This window comes from Gigantopelta aegis, chromosome 11 (assembly GCF_016097555.1).
Source record: "Gigantopelta aegis isolate Gae_Host chromosome 11, Gae_host_genome, whole genome shotgun sequence".
NCBI lineage: Eukaryota > Metazoa > Mollusca > Gastropoda > Neomphalida > Peltospiridae > Gigantopelta > Gigantopelta aegis.
The window spans coordinates 21,929,344-21,949,398 of NC_054709.1; the positions used below are offsets into that span (position 1 = coordinate 21,929,344).

The window sequence follows — 20,055 nt, forward strand, 5'->3', positions numbered from 1 at the left end:
GGCTATAGCTGTGGCGGTGGGGGGGGTGGGGGGGTAGCCTAGTGGTAAAGCACTCGCTTGATGCGCGGTCAGTTTGGGATCGATCCCTGTCGGTAGGCCCATTGGGCTATTTCCTGTTCCAGCCAGTGCACCACGACTCATATATCAAAGGCCATGGTATGTGCTATCCTGCCTGTAGGATAGTGCATATAAAAGATTAATGGAAAAACATAGTGGGTTTCCTCTCTAAGACTGTCAAAATGACCAAATGTTTGACATCCAATAGCCGTTGATTAATACATCCAATAGCCGTATTAACGTTGATTAATACATCCAGTATCCATTGATTAATACATCCAGTAGCCGTTGATTAATACATCCAGTAGCCGTTGATTAATACATCCAGTAGCCATTGATTAATACATCCAGTAGCCGTTGATTAATACATCCAGTATCCATTGATTAATACATCCAGTAGCCGTTGATTAATACATCCAGTATCCATTGATTAATACATCCAGTAGCCGTTGATTAATACATCCAGTAGCCGTTGATTAATACATCCAGTAGCCGTTGATTAATACATCCAATAGTCATACATCCAGTAGCCGTTGATTAATACATCCAGTAGCCGTTGATTAAAACATCCAATAGCCGTTGATTAATACATCCAATAGCCGTTGATTAATACATCCAGTAGCCGTTGATTAATACATCCAGTAGTCGTTGATTAATACATCCAATAGTCATACATCCAATAGCCATTGATTAATACATCCAATAGCCGTTGATTAATGCATCCAGTAGCCGTTGATTAATACATCCAATAGCCGTTGATTAATGCATCCAGTAGCCGTTGATTAATACATCCAGTAGCCGTTGATTAATACATCCAGTAGCCGTTGATTAATACATCCAGTAGCCGTTGATTAATACATCCAGTAGCCGTTGATTAATACATCCAGTAGTCGTTGATTAATACATCCAATAGCCGTTGATTAATACATCCAGTAGCCGTTGATTAATACATCCAATAGTCATACATCCAATAGCTGTTGATTAATACATCCAGTAGCCGTTGATTAATACATCCAATAGCCGTTGATTAATACATCCAGTAGCCGTTGATTAATACATCCAGTAGCCGTTGATTAATACATGATGTATTAATCAACGGCTACTGGATGTATTAATCAACGGCTACTGGATGTATTAATCAACGGCTATTGGATGTATTAATCAACGGCTACTGGATGTATTAATCAACAGCTATTGGATGTATGACTATTGGATGTATTAATCAACGGCTACTGGATGTATTAATCAACGGCTACTGGATGTATTAATCAACGGCTATTGGATGTATTAATCAATGGCTACTGGATGTATTAATCAACAGCTATTGGATGTATGACTATTGGATGTAACATCCAATAGTCATACATCCAATAGCTGTTGATTAATACATCCAATAGCTGTTGATTAATACATCCAGTAGCCGTTGATTAATACATCCAGTAGCCGTTGATTAATACATCCAGTAGCCGTTGATTAATACATCCAATAGCCGTTGATTAATACATCCAGTAGCCGTTGATTAATACATCCAGTAGCCGTTGATTAATACATCCAGTAGCCATTGATTAATACATCCAGTAGTCATTGATTAATACATCCAATAACCGTTGATTAATACATCCAGTAACCGTTGATTAATACATCCAGTAGCCGTTGATTAATACATCCAATAGCCGTTGATTAATACATCCAATAGTCATACATCCAGTAGCCGTTGATTAATACATCCAGTAGCCGTTGATTAATACATCCAGTAGCCGTTGATTAATACATCCAATAGCCGTTGATTAATACATCCAGTAGCCGTTGATTAATACATCCAGTAGCCATTGATTAATACATTCAGTAGTCATACATCCAATAGCCGTTGATTAATGCATCCAGTAGCCGTTGATTAATGCATCCAGTAGCCGTTGATTAATGCATCCAGTAGCCGTTGATTAATACATCCAGTAGTCGTTGATTAATACATCCAATAGTCATACTTCCAATAGCTGTTGATTAATACATCCAGTAGTTGTTGATTAATACATCCAGTAGCCGTTGATTAATACATCCAATAGCCGTTGATTAATACATCCAGTAGCCGTTGATTAATACATCCAGTAGCCGTTGATTAATACATCCAGTAGTCGTTGATTAATACATCCAATAACCGTTGATTAATACATCCAGTAACCGTTGATTAATACATCCAGTAGCCATTGATTAATACATCCAATAGTCATACATCCAGTAGCCGTTGATTAATACATCCAGTAGCCGTTGATTAATACATCCAATAGTCATATATCAAATAGCTGTTGATTAATGCATCCAGTAGCCGTTGATTAATGCATCCAGTAGCCGTTGATTAATGCATCCAGTAGCCGTTGATTAATACATCCAGTAGCCGTTGATTAATACATCCAGTAGTCATTGATTAATACATCCAATAGTCATACATCCAATACCTGTTGATTAATACATCCAGTAGTCGTTGATTAATACATCCAGTAGCCATTGATTAATACATCCAGTAGCCGTTGATTAATACATCCAATAGCCGTTGATTAATACATCCAGTAGTCGTTGATTAATACATCCAATAGCCATTGATTAATACATCCAATAGCCGTTGATTAATACATCCAGTAGCCGTTGATTAATACATCCAGTAGTCGTTGATTAATACATCCAATAGTCATACATCCAATAGCCGTTGATTAATACATCCAATAGCCGTTTATTAATACATCCAGTAGCCGTTGATTAATACATCCAGTAGTCATTGATTAATACATCCAGTAGCCGTTCATTAATACATCCAGTAGTCGTTGATTAATACATCCAGTAGCCATTGATTAATACATCCAGTAGCCGTTGATTAATACATCCAATAGCCGTTGATTAATACATCCAATAGTCATATATCCAATAGCTGTTGATTAATGCATCCAGTAGCCGTTGATTAATGCATCCAGTAGCCGTTGATTAATGCATCCAGTAGCCGTTGATTAATGCATCCAGTAGCCGTTGATTAATACATCCAGTAGCCGTTGATTAATACATCCAGTAGTCATTGATTAATACATCCAATAGTCATACATCCAATACCTGTTGATTAATACATCCAGTAGTCGTTGATTAATACATCCAGTAGCCATTGATTAATACATCCAGTAGCCGTTGATTAATACATCCAATAGCTGTTGATTAATACATCCAGTAGTCGTTGATTAATACATCCAATAGCCGTTGATTAATACATCCAGTAGCCGTTGATTAATACATCCAATAGTCATACATCCAATAGCTGTTGATTAATACATCCAGTAGCCGTTGATTAATACATCCAATAGCCGTTGATTAATACATCCAGTAGCCGTTGATTAATACATCCAGTAGCCGTTGATTAATACATCCAATAGTCATACATCCAATAGCTGTTGATTAATACATCCAGTAGCCATTGATTAATACATCCAATAGCCGTTGATTAATACATCCAGTAGCCGTTGATTAATACATCCAGTAGCCGTTGATTAATACATCCAATAGCCGTTGATTAATACATCCAGTAGCCGTTGATTAATACATCCAGTAGCCGTTGATTAATACATCCAGTAGGCATTGATTAATACATCCAGTAGTCATTGATTAATACATCCAATAACCGTTGATTAATACATCCAGTAACCGTTGATTAATACATCCAGTAGCCGTTGATTAATACATCCAATAGCCGTTGATTAATACATCCAATAGTCATACATCCAGTAGCCGTTGATTAATACATCCAGTAGCCGTTGATTAATACATCCAGTAGCCGTTGATTAATACATCCAGTAGCCGTTGATTAATACATCCAATAGTCATACATCCAATAGCCGTTGATTAATACATCCAATAGCCGTTGATTAATACATCCAGTAGCCGTTGATTAATACATCCAGTAGTCGTTGATTAATACATCCAATAGTCATACATCCAATAGCCGTTGATTAATACATCCAATAGCCGTTTATTAATACATCCAGTAGCCGTTGATTAATACATCCAGTAGTCATTGATTAATACATCCAGTAGCCGTTCATTAATACATCCAGTAGTCGTTGATTAATACATCCAGTAGCCATTGATTAATACATCCAGTAGCCGTTGATTAATACATCCAATAGCCGTTGATTAATACATCCAATAGTCATATATCCAATAGCTGTTGATTAATGCATCCAGTAGCCGTTGATTAATGCATCCAGTAGCCGTTGATTAATGCATCCAGTAGCCGTTGATTAATGCATCCAGTAGCCGTTGATTAATACATCCAGTAGCCGTTGATTAATACATCCAGTAGTCATTGATTAATACATCCAATAGTCATACATCCAATACCTGTTGATTAATACATCCAGTAGTCGTTGATTAATACATCCAGTAGCCATTGATTAATACATCCAGTAGCCGTTGATTAATACATCCAATAGCTGTTGATTAATACATCCAGTAGTCGTTGATTAATACATCCAATAGCCGTTGATTAATACATCCAGTAGCCGTTGATTAATACATCCAATAGTCATACATCCAATAGCTGTTGATTAATACATCCAGTAGCCGTTGATTAATACATCCAATAGCCGTTGATTAATACATCCAGTAGCCGTTGATTAATACATCCAGTAGCCGTTGATTAATACATCCAATAGTCATACATCCAATAGCTGTTGATTAATACATCCAGTAGCCATTGATTAATACATCCAATAGCCGTTGATTAATACATCCAGTAGCCGTTGATTAATACATCCAGTAGCCGTTGATTAATACATCCAATAGCCGTTGATTAATACATCCAGTAGCCGTTGATTAATACATCCAGTAGCCGTTGATTAATACATCCAGTAGGCATTGATTAATACATCCAGTAGTCATTGATTAATACATCCAATAACCGTTGATTAATACATCCAGTAACCGTTGATTAATACATCCAGTAGCCGTTGATTAATACATCCAATAGCCGTTGATTAATACATCCAATAGTCATACATCCAGTAGCCGTTGATTAATACATCCAGTAGCCGTTGATTAATACATCCAGTAGCCGTTGATTAATACATCCAGTAGCCGTTGATTAATACATCCAATAGTCATACATCCAATAGCCGTTGATTAATACATCCAATAGCCGTTTATTAATACATCCAGTAGCCGTTGATTAATACATCCAGTAGTCATTGATTAATACATCCAGTAGCCGTTGATTAATACATCCAGTAGTCGTTGATTAATACATCCAATAGCCGTTGATTAATACATCCAGTAGCCGTTGATTAATACATCCAATAGTCATACATCCAATAGCCGTTGATTAATACATCCAGTAGCCGTTGATTAATACATCCAATAGTCATACATCCAATAGCTGTTGATTAATACATCCAGTAGCCGTTGATTAATATATCCAATAACTGTTGACTAATACATCCAGTAACCGTTGATTAATACATCCAGTAGCCGTTGATTAATACATCCAATAGCCGTTGATTAATACAACCAATAGTCATACATCCAGTAGCCGTTGATTAATACATCCAATAGTCATACATCCAGTAGCCGTTGATTAATACATCCAATAGTCATACATCCAGTAGCCGTTGATTAATACATCCAGTAGCCATTGATTAATACATCCAGTAGCCGTTGATTAATACATCCAATAGCCGTTGATTAATACACCAGTAGCCGTTGATTAATACATCCAGTAGCCGTTGATTAATACATCCAATAGCCGTTGATTAACAAATGAATGTGCTCTAGTAGTGTTGTTAAACAAAACAAACTTAATAGCTCTGGGTGAGCAGAAAACTTCGCCAAATTATCCGTCTTCAAAAATTGCAAAAAATCGGATACAAACACCAGGATTTTTAATAAAACAATAATGATGACATGAAATGTATTGATTCTCCAGTTGGCGAATTTGGCGAGTGCCAGAGCAAGCCCTGGTGTGGTATGTGTTGTTTACATGTTGATGTGTATGTGTTGTTTACGTGTTGATGTGTGTGTGTTGTTTACGTGTTGATGTGTGTGTGTTGTTTACGTGTTGATGTGTGTGTGTTGTTTACGTGTTGATGTGTGTGTGTTGTTTACGTGTTGATGTGTGTGTGTTGTTTACGTGTTGATGTGTGTGTGTTGTTTACGTGTTGATGTGTGTGTGTTGTTTACGTGTTGATGTGTGTGTGTTGTTTACGTGTTGATGTGTGTGTGTTGTTTACGTGTTGATGTGTGTGTGTTGTTTACATGTTGATGTGTGTGTGTGTTGTTTACGTGTTGATGTGTGTGTGTTGTTTACGTGTTGATGTGTGTGTGTTGTTTACATGTTGATGTGTGTGTGTTGCTTACATGTTGATGTGTGTGTGTTGCTTACATGTTGATATGTGTGTGTGTGCTGTTTACATGTTGGTGTTTGTGTGCTGTTTACATGTTGATGTGTGTGTGTGTGCTGTTTACATGTTGATGTGTGTGTGTGCTGTTTACATGTTGATGTGTGTGTGTGCTGTTTACATGTTGATGCGTGTGTGCTGTTTACATGTTGATGTGTATGTGCTGTTTACATGTTGATGTATATGTGTTGTTTACATGTGTCCACCATCGGGGATCGATCTTGGACGGACTGCACATCAGGCGAGTGCTCTACTGATAAAGAGAAACTGATGATTGTGTGCTGTATTTGATATTCCGAACAAGTCTTATATGTAATTAAGGCAGTGTTTCTGCCAGAATTTGTTTTTTTGGGTATGGCGCTATGGAATTGAATGCCACCATAGTCGACAGGGGGTGGGGGGGGGGGGGGGGGGGGGGGGCCTTCCCCAGAAAGAAAATGGGTTAAATTTAGGGTTAGTGTTAAGAATATCATACATTAATGATAAGAGTAATTAATTTTGTTAAAAGGTTAACTTTAAAAAAAAAAAAAAAAATATGTGGGTATACCCATTTACCCTCTGGCAGAAACCCTGTACGGATAGTACATACCACAGCACTGGCTGGAACCCTAAAAAGGATAATATTTAATGTTTTTTTCTGGACGAGTCGGAACATGGATTAGTTTATGTGCCTAATTAGTACCTTCATTCGTTCGCTCACCACAAAGCGAAGAACCATACTTTATCCATATTCAATGTAAGCTCTTTTTCATTAATGGCCAGTGATGAATTTATATGTACACTTCCACACATACAATTTTTGCCAGTGTCTTTGACATTAACATGTTTGTGATATATGACCAATGGCTAACAAAGCCAAATTGTCCTTTACAGGGTGTTGATCCTGTAGTCTCTTGGATTTGAGATAGATACTCTTAGTGTTGTGTAGGGGCAGGACGTAGGCCAGTGGTAAAGCACTCGCATGATGCACCGTTGGCATGGGATCTATCCCCATCAGTGGGCCCATTGGGTTATTTCTTGTTCCAGCCAGTGCACGACTGGTATATCAAAGGCCGTGGTATGTGCTATCCTGTGTGCATATAAAAGAACCCTTGCTACTAATGGAAAAATATAGCTGGTTTCCTCTCTAACACTATATATAAAAATTAATAAATGTTTGACATCCAATAGCCGATGATTAATAAATCAATGTGCTCTAGTCGTGTCGTTAAACAAAACCAACGTTTAAACATATAGTGTTGTGTAACCACTGGTCTGCTTGCTCCGAGAGGGAGAAGTATGTACATTATTTGTTACAAACACCGACTCCTGGCCACCTGTTGCTGTAAATTCAGATTAGTCATTCAGGCTTTCCGCCAGAAAAATAATTTGAGGGTATGTAATAAAAACTAAACAGACCATAAGTACCCCTACTAGCTGGTTATGGGTTTGAAATCGTTTCAGATTGGATACTGCATTTTATGCATTTTGATACATTTTTAACAGCAGTTATCATCTGACTTAAAATTTTAAAAATATATATTAATTTTCAAGATTTGAGTGTACGCAATTTTAGCCTCCCTACCATCTGGCAGAAAGCTTGTCATTTGCCTGTTTAGTGTGATATCTAAGTGTGGCCGTTTTGACAAAATACATTGTACACCCAAGGGTATGCAGTGTTTTGTTCGAACCTCTGGAATGTTTACAATTTTCTGGGAATGTTTGGAATCTACATCTGGAGCATGTGAAACCTGTCTGCCATGGCACACTTTACCACTTTATTGTTAATATTTTACAGCTACTTGTACCTGTAGGCCATGCACACTGAGCCATGTTTCATACATATGCATGTGCAAGGTTTCTGCCAGAAAGAAATTCTTGGGTATGGCGCTATGGAATTGAATATTTACAGTGTGTGTAGAAAGAAAATAGGTTAGATTTAAGGTTAGGGTTAAAAAAAATATCATACAATAATGATAAGAGTAATTAATTTTGTCAAAAGGTTAACTTAAAAAAAAAAAAAAAAAAAAAATAGGGATATGATGCCATAACCATTTTTACCCTCTGGCAGAAACCTGTGTGTGTGTGCGCGTGTGCGTGCATGTGTATGTGCATGTGCACATGTGTGTGCGCACGCCTGTGAATTTTATAATGGACACCTAGTTTAACAGTCAACTGTTTATAAACGGAATGTGACCTTCGATATATTGTGTATATAACTGCAACCTTCTGCATCACCATTATTGAGGATTAGACACAAAGCAATATGTGCACCAAATGAAGGCCAGTGTATAGATTTATGTTTGACCCAAAATCTGGAATTCATGGAAGCATGTAATTTACAGCCTGTTATTCCAACTAAAAAGGGGCGGGACGTAGCTCGATCAGTGGTACAGCACTCTCCTCGCCAGTGCTCCACAACTGGTATAACAAAGGCTGTGGTATGTACTATCCTGTCTGTGGGATGCATGGTGCATATAAAAGATCCCTTGCTGCTAATTAAAAAGAGTAGTCCATGAAGTAGCAACAACAGGTTTCCTCCCTCAATACAATGTATCTGTGTGGTCCTTAACTGTATGTCTCAAATAAAAATGTGTTCAAGTGTGTCGTTAAATAAAATATTTCCTTCCTTTTAACTGAAAATACCATAATTATATGATTGCTTTATGAACATTTGGCCTGCAGCATGGGATCTGTGGGATGGTGCATATAAAAGATCCCTTGCTGCTAATTAAAAAGAGTAGCCCATGAAGTGGCATCAGCGAGTTTCCTCTGTCAATATCTGCTTGGTCCTTACTTTATGTCCACTTAAATAAAATGTGTTGAGTCCATTGTTGAAGACAACATTTCCTTCCTTTCTAACTGAAAATACCATAATCATATGATTGTTTTATGAATATTTGGCCTGCAGCATGCATACAAACACATACCGAGCACATTTTGTTTACGTGTGTCCATCCATCCAGAGATGGAGAGTGAAAAAATACACACACTTGGCAAGTGATCAAAGTAATCGGAATAACTCCATGTGAAATCAGGAAGGAGAAAACAGCATTCTGTTTTTTCTGTCTTAATCCTGTTGGCGTGCGGTTGAGTGAAATGTTGAAATTGTTGCCCAAACAGCATGCATGCATAGACGGAGATTGCCTCCCTCTGGCTAATATGGATTGTCAACATTTGGGTGTGTGTGCGGCGGTCACTTTCATACTGGCCAGGTTGTGAGTGGACATACGCATTTGTTTTTCCTCGTCACAGAGAGTATTAAGATCTACAGTTATAGATGTGATAGGCTGTTGTCTGGTGGGAAGATGAAAAACTGATTCTTAACATACAGTAGGTATACTAGCCATGTTGAACTGTAGTCGAACCTCTCTCTCACGAGAATATTAGCAGATGGTCTCATTAGACAGGTGGATGCATAATATAGGTCAGATTGACTATAGTGTTTGTCGTAGGACAATAATGAGGTGTTCCTTATAATAGGGTCAACAGTCGACTATAGTGTGGGATGTGAGATAATAGTGAGGTTTATTATCCATATGGTTCAACATAACCGAGTTAATAATAATTAAACGAAGCACTCGTGTAATAACAAGTGTAATGACATAATTGTGGGAAGCAGTGTTATAACATGACGTTACTTCTCCAGCCCTAGCTTAGACTACATTTGAAATATGATGTTATTTCGTTGTCTCCTTCTAGTTGTGGCTGAAACATTTTAAGTTGGGTCTTGTTATTCATAAAAAAACCAAACAATAATAATATGAATAATAAAGAAATTATTACACTTGTGTGTGAGTCGTACTGATTTTACCCTGTAGTTGCCTTATACACCTTATCCATTGAGTCATTAAAACTAGCTCAGGGTGGGAGCCAGTACCGGGCTGCGAACACAGTACCTACCAGCCTAATGTCCGATGGCTTAACCACGACGCCACCGAGGTCGGTCGGAGAAATGTTTTTCACTTGTAGCCACTAGCTATATGATTAAAAGTACAATTGATTCATGTTCTTGCTTGATGACCGGAAATCCATCCACTGTGTTTCTCGTTGGCCATATGCTTGTTTGTTTTAACTGTATGGATCTTGATAATGTAAAAATTTTGAGCTAAGTACATGTACTACAAAACATTGGATGAAAGATTTGACACCATTGATTTGTTTTTTCCTCCAGCCAGTGCACCACAACTGGTACATCAAAGGCCATGGTATGTGCTATCCTGTCTATTGGATGGTGCATATAAAAGATCCCTTGCTGCTAATCAAAAAGAGTAGCCCATGAAGTGGCGACAGCAGATTTCATCCCTCAATATCTGTGTGGTCCTTAACCATATGTCCGACGCCATATAACCGTAAATAAATGTGTTGAGTGCGTCGTTAAATTAACCACTTCCTTCCTTCCATTGATTTGTTAATCATTGGCTATTGGATGTCAAACAATTGGTAATTGTGACATAATCTTAGAGAGGAAACCCTCTGCATTTTTCCATTAGTAGGAAGGGATCTTTTATATGTACCATATCCCACAGACAGGATAGTATATATCACGGTCTTTGATACCAGTCGTGGTGCATTGGCTGGAACGAGAAATAGCCCAATGGGCCCACCAACAGGAATCGATCCTAAACCAACTGCGCATCAGAAATTTGGATGACTCCGTGTACAGACATATTAGATAAAGAGGCATTGGTCTTCAAAGTATGTATGTAACTGAAATCTTCAGGATAAGAATCCTAACATTCAGAATTTGTGGATACAAATTTGTACCCATTTAATCTCTGGCAAAATCACAGAACCATATGAATGGTAACTACTGGTGGTAGGGTGGGGTGGGGGTGGGGGGAGTTTGTTGGGGATTTTTGTTTATTTCAGATTGTTTGTGAACGATAACCATGTTAACTCTGCTTGTGTTGTTTATTTCAGGTTGTTTGTGAACGATAGCCATGTTAACTGCTTGTGTTGTGTATTTCAGGTTGTTTGTGAACGATAACCATGTTAACTCTGCTTGTGTTGTTTATTTCAGGTTGTTTGTGAACGATAGCCATGTTAACTGCTTGTGTTGTGTATTTCAGGTTGTTTGTGAACGATAACCATGTTAACTCTGCTTGTCTTGTTTATTTCAGGTTGTTTGTGAACGATAGCCATGTTAACTCTGCTTGTGTTGTTTATTTCAGGTTGTTTGTGAATGATAGCCATTTTAACTCTGGTTGTGTTGTGTATTTCAGGTTGTTTGTGAACGATAGCCATGTTAACTCTGCTTGTGTAGTTTATTTCAGGTTGTTTGTGAATGATAGCCATTTTAACTCTGGTTGTGTTGTGTATTTCAGGTTGTTTGTGAATGATAGCCATGTTAACTCTGCTTGTGTTGTGTATTTCAGATTGTCCGTGTGACCATCGCACCATGAGGGGCTGTGAGTAGCTGGAACATCTTGGAGATGGCAAGGAGTGGCCCAGTGTCTGTGTTAGATAGTCGTAGTTTAGATGGTAGTACCAAGATTGTGCGAGACCGAATCACACGTCACCAGAGTCCCGGCCGCTATTCCATGCAGAGTCTCAACGATGAGGATTTTAATGTGACCTACCGCATACCTCAGCCGTACCGCACAAGCTTCTCGGCCACACACTCGGTGGAGAAGATCGGCGGCCGCAGTCGGTCATTGAGTCCGGCGTCAAGTTTACGCAGTGGAAAAAGTGGAAAGTATGGAAGAAGTAGATCAAAGAGCCCGAATCCAAAGCGGGTAACATACGACACGCGAGTGACCATAAGACATTCGAATACCGGAGATTCTATGTTTACGGAGTTATCGGCCCAAGATTTTGATTCCAGTTCTTGTAATCCGTACACATTTAGCAAGACGTCGAGAGGAAATTACGGCAAGAATTTGAACCAGTCGTTGCTGTCTGCGGATTCCGGAATCGATTATTCTTCTGAGTTGCGTGACATTTCCCAGCAGATCTGTAAGATGGAGTGGCCGTCTCGGAACAGTGCGGACAAGACGAGTCCTCCCCAGCATGGGATCCTCAAGGACTGTCAGAATGCCAAGAAGGCCGTGTCCCTCAGCCAGCTCGCCCAGTCAGCCACTAAATCTTCCAACATCGGAAACAAGGAAAATTCTCCCAGCAGTGCTAGTTACGAAACACCAAAACACAAGACCAACATCAGCAAGGAGTATTCTTACGACAGAACTATCAGTTACAGAATGGCCATGCACGAACAGCCGTCGGAGGAGATGAGAAAACTTGCGGAGGCCATGTTGGAGGAGAAAGCCGATGACGAAACCGTCAGAACAGAACGATCAAATTCGATGCCGTCCAAGAACTACGTCCATGGTGACCGACTGTCTCCGAGTAAGAGGTCGGTGAGTAGCAGTATTAGTAACTTCTTCAGGAAAATCTCGCCGCACATGAACAGGAAGTCGAGTCGCGAACAACCCAGTAAGGCAGGGTCGCCTGCTTCGGGAAGTTCTACCAGCTTAACACCCAGTGATGTTTCTGACGACGGACATTTCTCACGAAACAATGTCCGGCAGTCTTTTCTAAAGTTCATTAATCGATCAAAATCAAGGTCAAGGTCGCGAGATCCCGAGAAGTCCTCCCCCGGGTCAAAGGAGAACCACGGTGGTACTAGAACGCACGGCGACAGCAGTCCACCAAACAACAAACAGCTGATGCCCAACTCGACGAACAGGATGCTCAAGTCGATCGAACGCAACACGCTCTCCGACAAAGACGTTTACGCCAAGTTCAAAGACAAGCAGTCTCCCAGTCGAACAGGGGAGGTAACCTCTGGAGGACCAAAGCCTTTCACGGCCCGGCCGACTGAGTTGGGAGTAGGTGATCGCATTTCGGATACATCGCCCTCACCTGAGGAGTACCCCGTGACATTGCAGCAGTCGGTGACGTCGTCAGACGTGTGGAAACCGGAACCTCCGACATCGCTGGATGTGGTGCCGCCGAAAGTGATGGCGGCATTACAGATGTCTGTGATGAGCACCATCTCTGGAGACGAGTCCATCGGCGAGTGCTCACTCGACGCCAACCTCACGGGTGAGTAGAACTAGTTTATAGAGTGTTCACTCAACGCCAACCTCACTGGGTGAGTAGAACTAGTTTATAGAGTGTTCACTCAACGCCAACCTCACTGGGTGAGTAGAACTAGTTTATAGAGTGTTCACTCAACGCCAACCTCACGGGTGAGTAGAACTAGTTTATAGAGTGTTCACTCAACGCCAACCTCACTGGGTGAGTAGAACTAGTTTATAGAGTGTTCACTCAACGCCAACCTCACATGTGAGTAGAACTAGTTTATAGAGTGCTCACTCGACGCCAACCTCACGGGTGAGTAGAACTAGTTTATAGAGTGTTCACTCGACGCCAACCTCATGGGGTGAGTAGAACTAGTTTATAGAGTGTTCACTCGACGCCAACCTCACGGGTGAGTAGAACTAGTTTATAGAGTGTTCACTCGACGCCAACCTCACGGGTGAGTAGAACTAGTTTATAGAGTGTTCACTCAACGCCAACCTCACGGGTGAGTAGAACTAGTTTATAGAGTGTTCACTCAACGCCAACCTCACTGGGTGAGTAGAACTAGTTTATAGAGTGTTCACTCAACGCCAACCTCACTGGGTGAGTAGAACTAGTTTATAGAGTGTTCACTCAACGCCAACCTCACGGGTGAGTAGAACTAGTTTATAGAGTGTTCACTCAACGCCAACCTCACGGGTGAGTAGAACTAGTTTATAGAGTGTTCACTCAACGCCAACCTCACGGGTGAGTAGAACTAGTTTATAGAGTGTTCACTCAACGCCAACCTCACGGGTGAGTAGAACTAGTTTATAGAGTGTTCACTCAACGCCAACCTCACTGGGTGAGTAGAACTAGTTTATAGAGTGTTCACTCAATGCCAACCTCACTGGGTGAGTAGAACTAGTTTATAGAGTGTTCACTCAACGCCAACCTCACGGGTGAGTAGAACTAGTTTATAGAGTGTTCACTCAACGCCAACCTCACGGGTGAGTAGAACTAGTTTATAGAGTGTTCACTCAACGCCAACCTCACTGGGTGAGTAGAACTAGTTTATAGAGTGTTCACTCAACGCCAACCTCACGGGTGAGTAGAACTAGTTTATAGAGTGTTCACTCAACGCCAACCTCACGGGTGAGTAGAACTAGTTTATAGAGTGTTCACTCAACGCAAACCTCACGGGTGAGTAGAACTAGTTTATAGAGTGTTCACTCAACGCCAACCTCACTGGGTGAGTAGAACTAGTTTATAGAGTGTTCACTCAACGCCAACCTCACTGGGTGAGTAGAACTAGTTTATAGAGTGTTCACTCAACGCCAACCTCACGGGTGAGTAGAACTAGTTTATAGAGTTACAGACGACCGTGATGAGCACCATCTCCAGAGACGAGTCGATCGGGGAGTACTCACTCAATGCGAATCTCACGGGTGAGTAAAACTAGTTATAGAGTGTTCAGTGGACACCATCCTCACATGTGAGTAGAACTAGTTTATGTTATGTATGTGAAGCTTTCTTTGTTTTGTTTAACGGCACCACTAGAGCACACTGATTTATTAATCATCGGCTATTGGATGTCAAACATTTGATAATATACTAAAGAGAAAACCCGCTACATTTTTCCATTAGTAGCAAGGGATCTTTTATATGCATCATCCTGCAGACAGGATGGTACATACCACGGCCTTTGATATACCACTCGTGGTGCACTGGCTGGAACGAGAAATAGCCCAGTGGATCCACAGACATGGATAAATATGAGATGTGAAGCAAAAAGAAAATTAATGTGAGGTTCTTTTTAAAAATGGATTCAGTCATAAAAATGCACTAGAGTTAGTTACGCTAACAATTAGTCTTATAGGCACAATTACAGTGAAACCTCTCAAAACCAGACCCTCTGTAAACCGGAATTCCCTCAAAACCGGACCTTTTTTATGGTTCCTTTTTAAATATCTGTACATAAGAAAACCTCTCTAAACCGGATGCCTCTTAAAACCAGACTTTTTACTTGGTCCTGAGGGTGTCCGGTTTAGAGGAGTTAGAAATTGCCAACAAAATGTTTGGATAGTATTATACAGGGAGGCAACCATGAAGTGAGTAAAGACGGTCAGAGTAATCCATTAATGTGTTGTTGTCTTACACCAGAAAATGTTTGCAAAGACTGAGCTACCATCATATGTTATGTCATCAACTGATGCAAAATATACTACACAGGCTGCTGAATAATCTGAAACCTAATTCACAAGACTGATCATGCAACTTTGATAACTTGCAGAACAAAAAGACTTGCACAGCCAGTATGATGTTGTTTAAGAGAGCCTAAACAAGCTTTTTGAATAGTCTATGACAGTCACTCTTCGCATGCTTGTTTTGACCTCGTACACAATAAATATAACATATCTCATGAGAACTTTTTTATTTGATATATTAAACAAATGGTACATTTTATTTCTTTGATCTTTTAAAACTTAAACTTAATATTTTGCGTGCAGTTTTGAAAAATAAAAACTTATGTAAACTGTATTGTCTGCTCTTTGAACTAATTTGACAGTGTTCAAAGTAAGTTTTTGTTTAAAAGTAGCTTTGGCTCTGTGCCCTGATTCTTTTAAAACTAACCTCACCCCACTCCCAGCCATATCTGAAGACAATAAATTAACCATTAGGCTACAGAATTTGGTTATTACTGGACCACAATAGCAAATGTATATATCTGTTCTCTGGATGATTTATTGCTGTCTACATCAGGCATATTGTTTTGGACTGGTCTATTGTAATGTGGGGATCAGTGTGTTAACACGCACTTCAGCACTTCACGTAAAGTGGATTTACCACCTACCAGCACTGATACACTGAAACACAGGTGTATATCTTGTGATAGATCACCCCGTGATATACATATCATAGTCTACATGCCACTATTGCCAGTATTCTCCACTTATTAACACTGGCCGTGGTTTTCCTGCTGGCACCACATCCACACAGTCGAAGTGTGCAACTTCAAAACATTCTGTCAGGTATGTCATTATTTTGTTTGCTTCTCTATTCGGAAGGGTTTACAGATGAGGAAATGTTTTGTCTTGATAACAGTTCATACACAAATGTATGTGTGATCTTAGTCATGCGGTCTTTATTATATGCATATTTTAAAATACAAATTTGTTGTGTGTTTAATATAATCATGTACAGCCTGGCAGATAGCAGAAGTAATCTTTTACAAGACAAAATGTCCATACATCAACACCCAAGGAGCAGCAAAAACAAAATCGTATTTAAAAAAAGAGAAGATAACAGTAATAAATTAAAAGAAAAAAAGCTACCTAATATTTTATTCTACAGGTACGTATTGTTATAATGAAACTGTTACATATTACATTACTGAAATAGTGATTTACGTTAATGATGGAACAGTTTTTTTAAAGATAACCGTGACAAGTGTGTTTTGCATTGAGTGTGAAGCTGAGTTTTAATCTTAATCATACCTCACTAATATTCACAGATATTTTAATGTCACTTTAAACTTAGATGGATCTTTAAATATTTACACATGGATGGATCTTTCGGGCCTGTGCAAATTATGGGAAAGATAGCCCATATTTTTTAAGTTATCTTAGTACTACGAAGTCGTAAAACCATCTTAGCTGTGACACCACTATGGCGTGTGTTGTAACGTCATTGCCTATGGTGGTTTTACGACTTCATAGCCTTAGATAGCTTCAAAAATATCCCTAGCCAGCTGTTTATACTTGGAAACCTTGTTTTGCATAAACCATTGTTGTTACATTATATAACTTAGGACATCATACATGTTTGTATATACTTGTATGGTTGTGATGGGCCTGCATTGCATGAAATGAAATAAGTTATCTAATATCTGTTACCGTAACCCGAAATGGTTTGTGCCAACTTTCAGTTTTAACAAGCCTGGGCCCATATTTTCTAAGAGCTATCTTAGCGTTACGAAATTGTAAAACCACAGTAGTGGTTGAGATGAAGTTAAAACTGAATGGATCCACTGAGGGGGATCGATCCTACAAGCCAACACACCGCATTCAGAAACCTGGATCCATATTTTCTAAGAGCTATATTAGAGCTACAAAATTGTAAAACATCAGTAGTGGTTGAGATACAGTTAAAACTGAATGGATCAACTGAGGGGGATCGATCCTACGAGCCAACACACAACATTCAGCTACATCCCACCTTGTGTAGCTCGAAATGCCAGAAATATTTTGAGTTATTGTCCACTGTGTCTGCTACACATTCCTATATATACGTACTAGTATTTGTTAGAACTTGATCACATCGAGATCATGTGGATAATTGTTGTCTTGTGTACTAAGTACTGGAGGCAAGTACTACCTTACATACTTACTGTCATATTGTAATGGTTTTATATTACATTCCCGAGATGACTGTCATGCGTCACATATGTGACAGTGATATAACAAAGACAGGAAAGGAATGTTTGTAGGGTTATTTAGTGTCTAATATATTACCTGGTATATGGTCACTGTGTCAGTTTGGGTGCACCACGACTGATATATCAACGACCATGGTATGTACTACCCTGTCTGTGGGATGATGCATATAAAAGATTCCTTGCTGCTAATCGAAAAGAGTAGCTCATGAAGTGGCGACAGCGGGTTTCCTGTCTATATCTGTGTGGTCCTTAACCATATGTCCGATGCCATATAGCCATAAATAAAATGTGTTGAGTATCGTTAAATAAAGCGTTTCCTTCCTGTGTCAATTTGACAGACAGACAGACAGAGAGAGACAGACAGACAGAGAGAGAGATTTTTCTCCACATAAGCTACAACTTTGGTTTATTGTACATCTGGTGTTAACCTACTGTCCATCAGGTTTCATTTGGTTACCTGGCTGTGATATAACATTAATGTGCTACATGTGTATGTGTGGATATCTACATGCCTGGTGTTCTGTAACCCAGACAAACTATTCACTTCTCATACCATGATACACTGGACCACACTGCATGGAGCACTTTCCAGAATGGCTGAAGCATTTCATACAGTGTCACATACACATTCACACATACACGTATAGTCTGACACCCAACAGCCGATGTATTTTTCGTGCTGGGGTGTCATTCAGTTACCTACCTGTACTCACACATGGCTATCTATACATCCATCTATTTATCCAGCCATCACTTTTGCATATTACTTATTTGATATGGTTTGAAACAACTTATTGGAAGACAAAAGGTACTGTATCTGGACCTATTAGTCCAGTGTAAACATAGTATGTACATACAGTACATAATATACTATTTCTCCCTCCCTCCCTCCCTCCCCCCCTCCCTCCCTCCCTCTCTCTCTCTCTCTCTCTCTCTCTCTCTCTCTCTCTCTCTCTCTCTCTCTCTCTCGCTTTCTCCCTCTCCCTCCCTCCCTCCCTCTCTCTCTCTCTCTCTCTCTCTCTCTCTCTCTCTCTCTCTCTCTCTCTCTCTCTCTCTCTCTCTCTCTCTCTCTCTCTCTCTCTCTCTCTCTCTCTCTCTCTCTCGTTATTTCCTGGATGTTTACAAATTACTGGTATAAAATATATGTAATCTAATCTCCTAATTGTATTCAATGTACATTTTACATGGAAAACCAAAGTACACTCTCTGATTGTGTGTGTACATGTATGTGTGTATGTACTTTATGGATGACTGCATAGCAAACTAGTATCATAATATATTCACAAAATGTGTACCGGTAGATAACATAATATATTCATAAAATGTGTAGATAACATAATATATTCAGAGAACATGCAGTTTGATAGTGTATGTAATGGCATAGAATTTGACCCGTGGGCTTCTTATGGAATTTGTCCGGGTCATTAGAGCACAAACTATTTTTACTTTCTTGCCTAAACTTTGTTATGTAACTGTAAAGTCCAATGTAAATTTAGAATGTCCGTGACTCTGCATTCCAACTAGGTGGTGGATTGCCCACGTGTGGGTTACAGTTCATGAAATAATCCCAAGCAGATTAACTCGGGAATTCCCTTTCCGGTCGAAGGCTACACTTAACAACATATAGCATCCAGTTTGTTTTACTTCGTAAAATATTTCTGTCAGCAAACATGTTACAGGGATCAAAATAAGAAGTAAAATATGGCCTGGTTTGGGGGGGTTTTAGATAGCAAGTCTAAAAAAGGAATGTCCTGCTAAGATAAAAATATGGCCTGTTGTTTGGGGTTTTTAGATAGCAGGTCTAAAAAAGAATGTCCTGCTAAGATAAAAATATGGCCTGTTGTTTAGGTTTTTTGGATAGCAGGTCTTAAAAAAGAATGGACTGCTTTTCGCAGGCCGCAATTTCGAACCCTGATGTCATAGCAACAAATTTACCATGTTGCAAATTCTAACTTATTTTACTAAATAATAACACTCAGTGATAACGGATACATCTTGATTGTGCAGTATTTTGTCATAGCAATCAGTATATGCAGACTGAGCACCTAAAAGGTGCCAAAACCTAGGGACCTTCTTCATGGACTAGCCATCAATATGCACCTGGGGTTGTTGGCAAATTGTTCAAACAGTGGCGTAGGAAGGTGCCAGAAG

The 20,055-nt window shown here is 39.4% G+C and overlaps 1 protein-coding gene across 2 annotated transcripts in view; it reads left to right on the plus strand.

Moving 5' to 3' along the window:
* LOC121385338 (disks large-associated protein 4-like) overlaps window positions 1-20,055 on the plus strand; it is a 172,140-nt gene that overhangs the window by 77,146 nt on the left and 74,939 nt on the right. For both annotated transcript variants that reach the window (XM_041515980.1, XM_041515981.1), the window contains one exon: window positions 11,840-13,508. In XM_041515980.1, coding sequence (XP_041371914.1) covers window positions 11,897-13,508 — 1,612 coding nt within the window. In that variant the 5' untranslated portion in view covers window positions 11,840-11,896. The remainder of the gene's footprint in view (window positions 1-11,839; window positions 13,509-20,055) is intronic.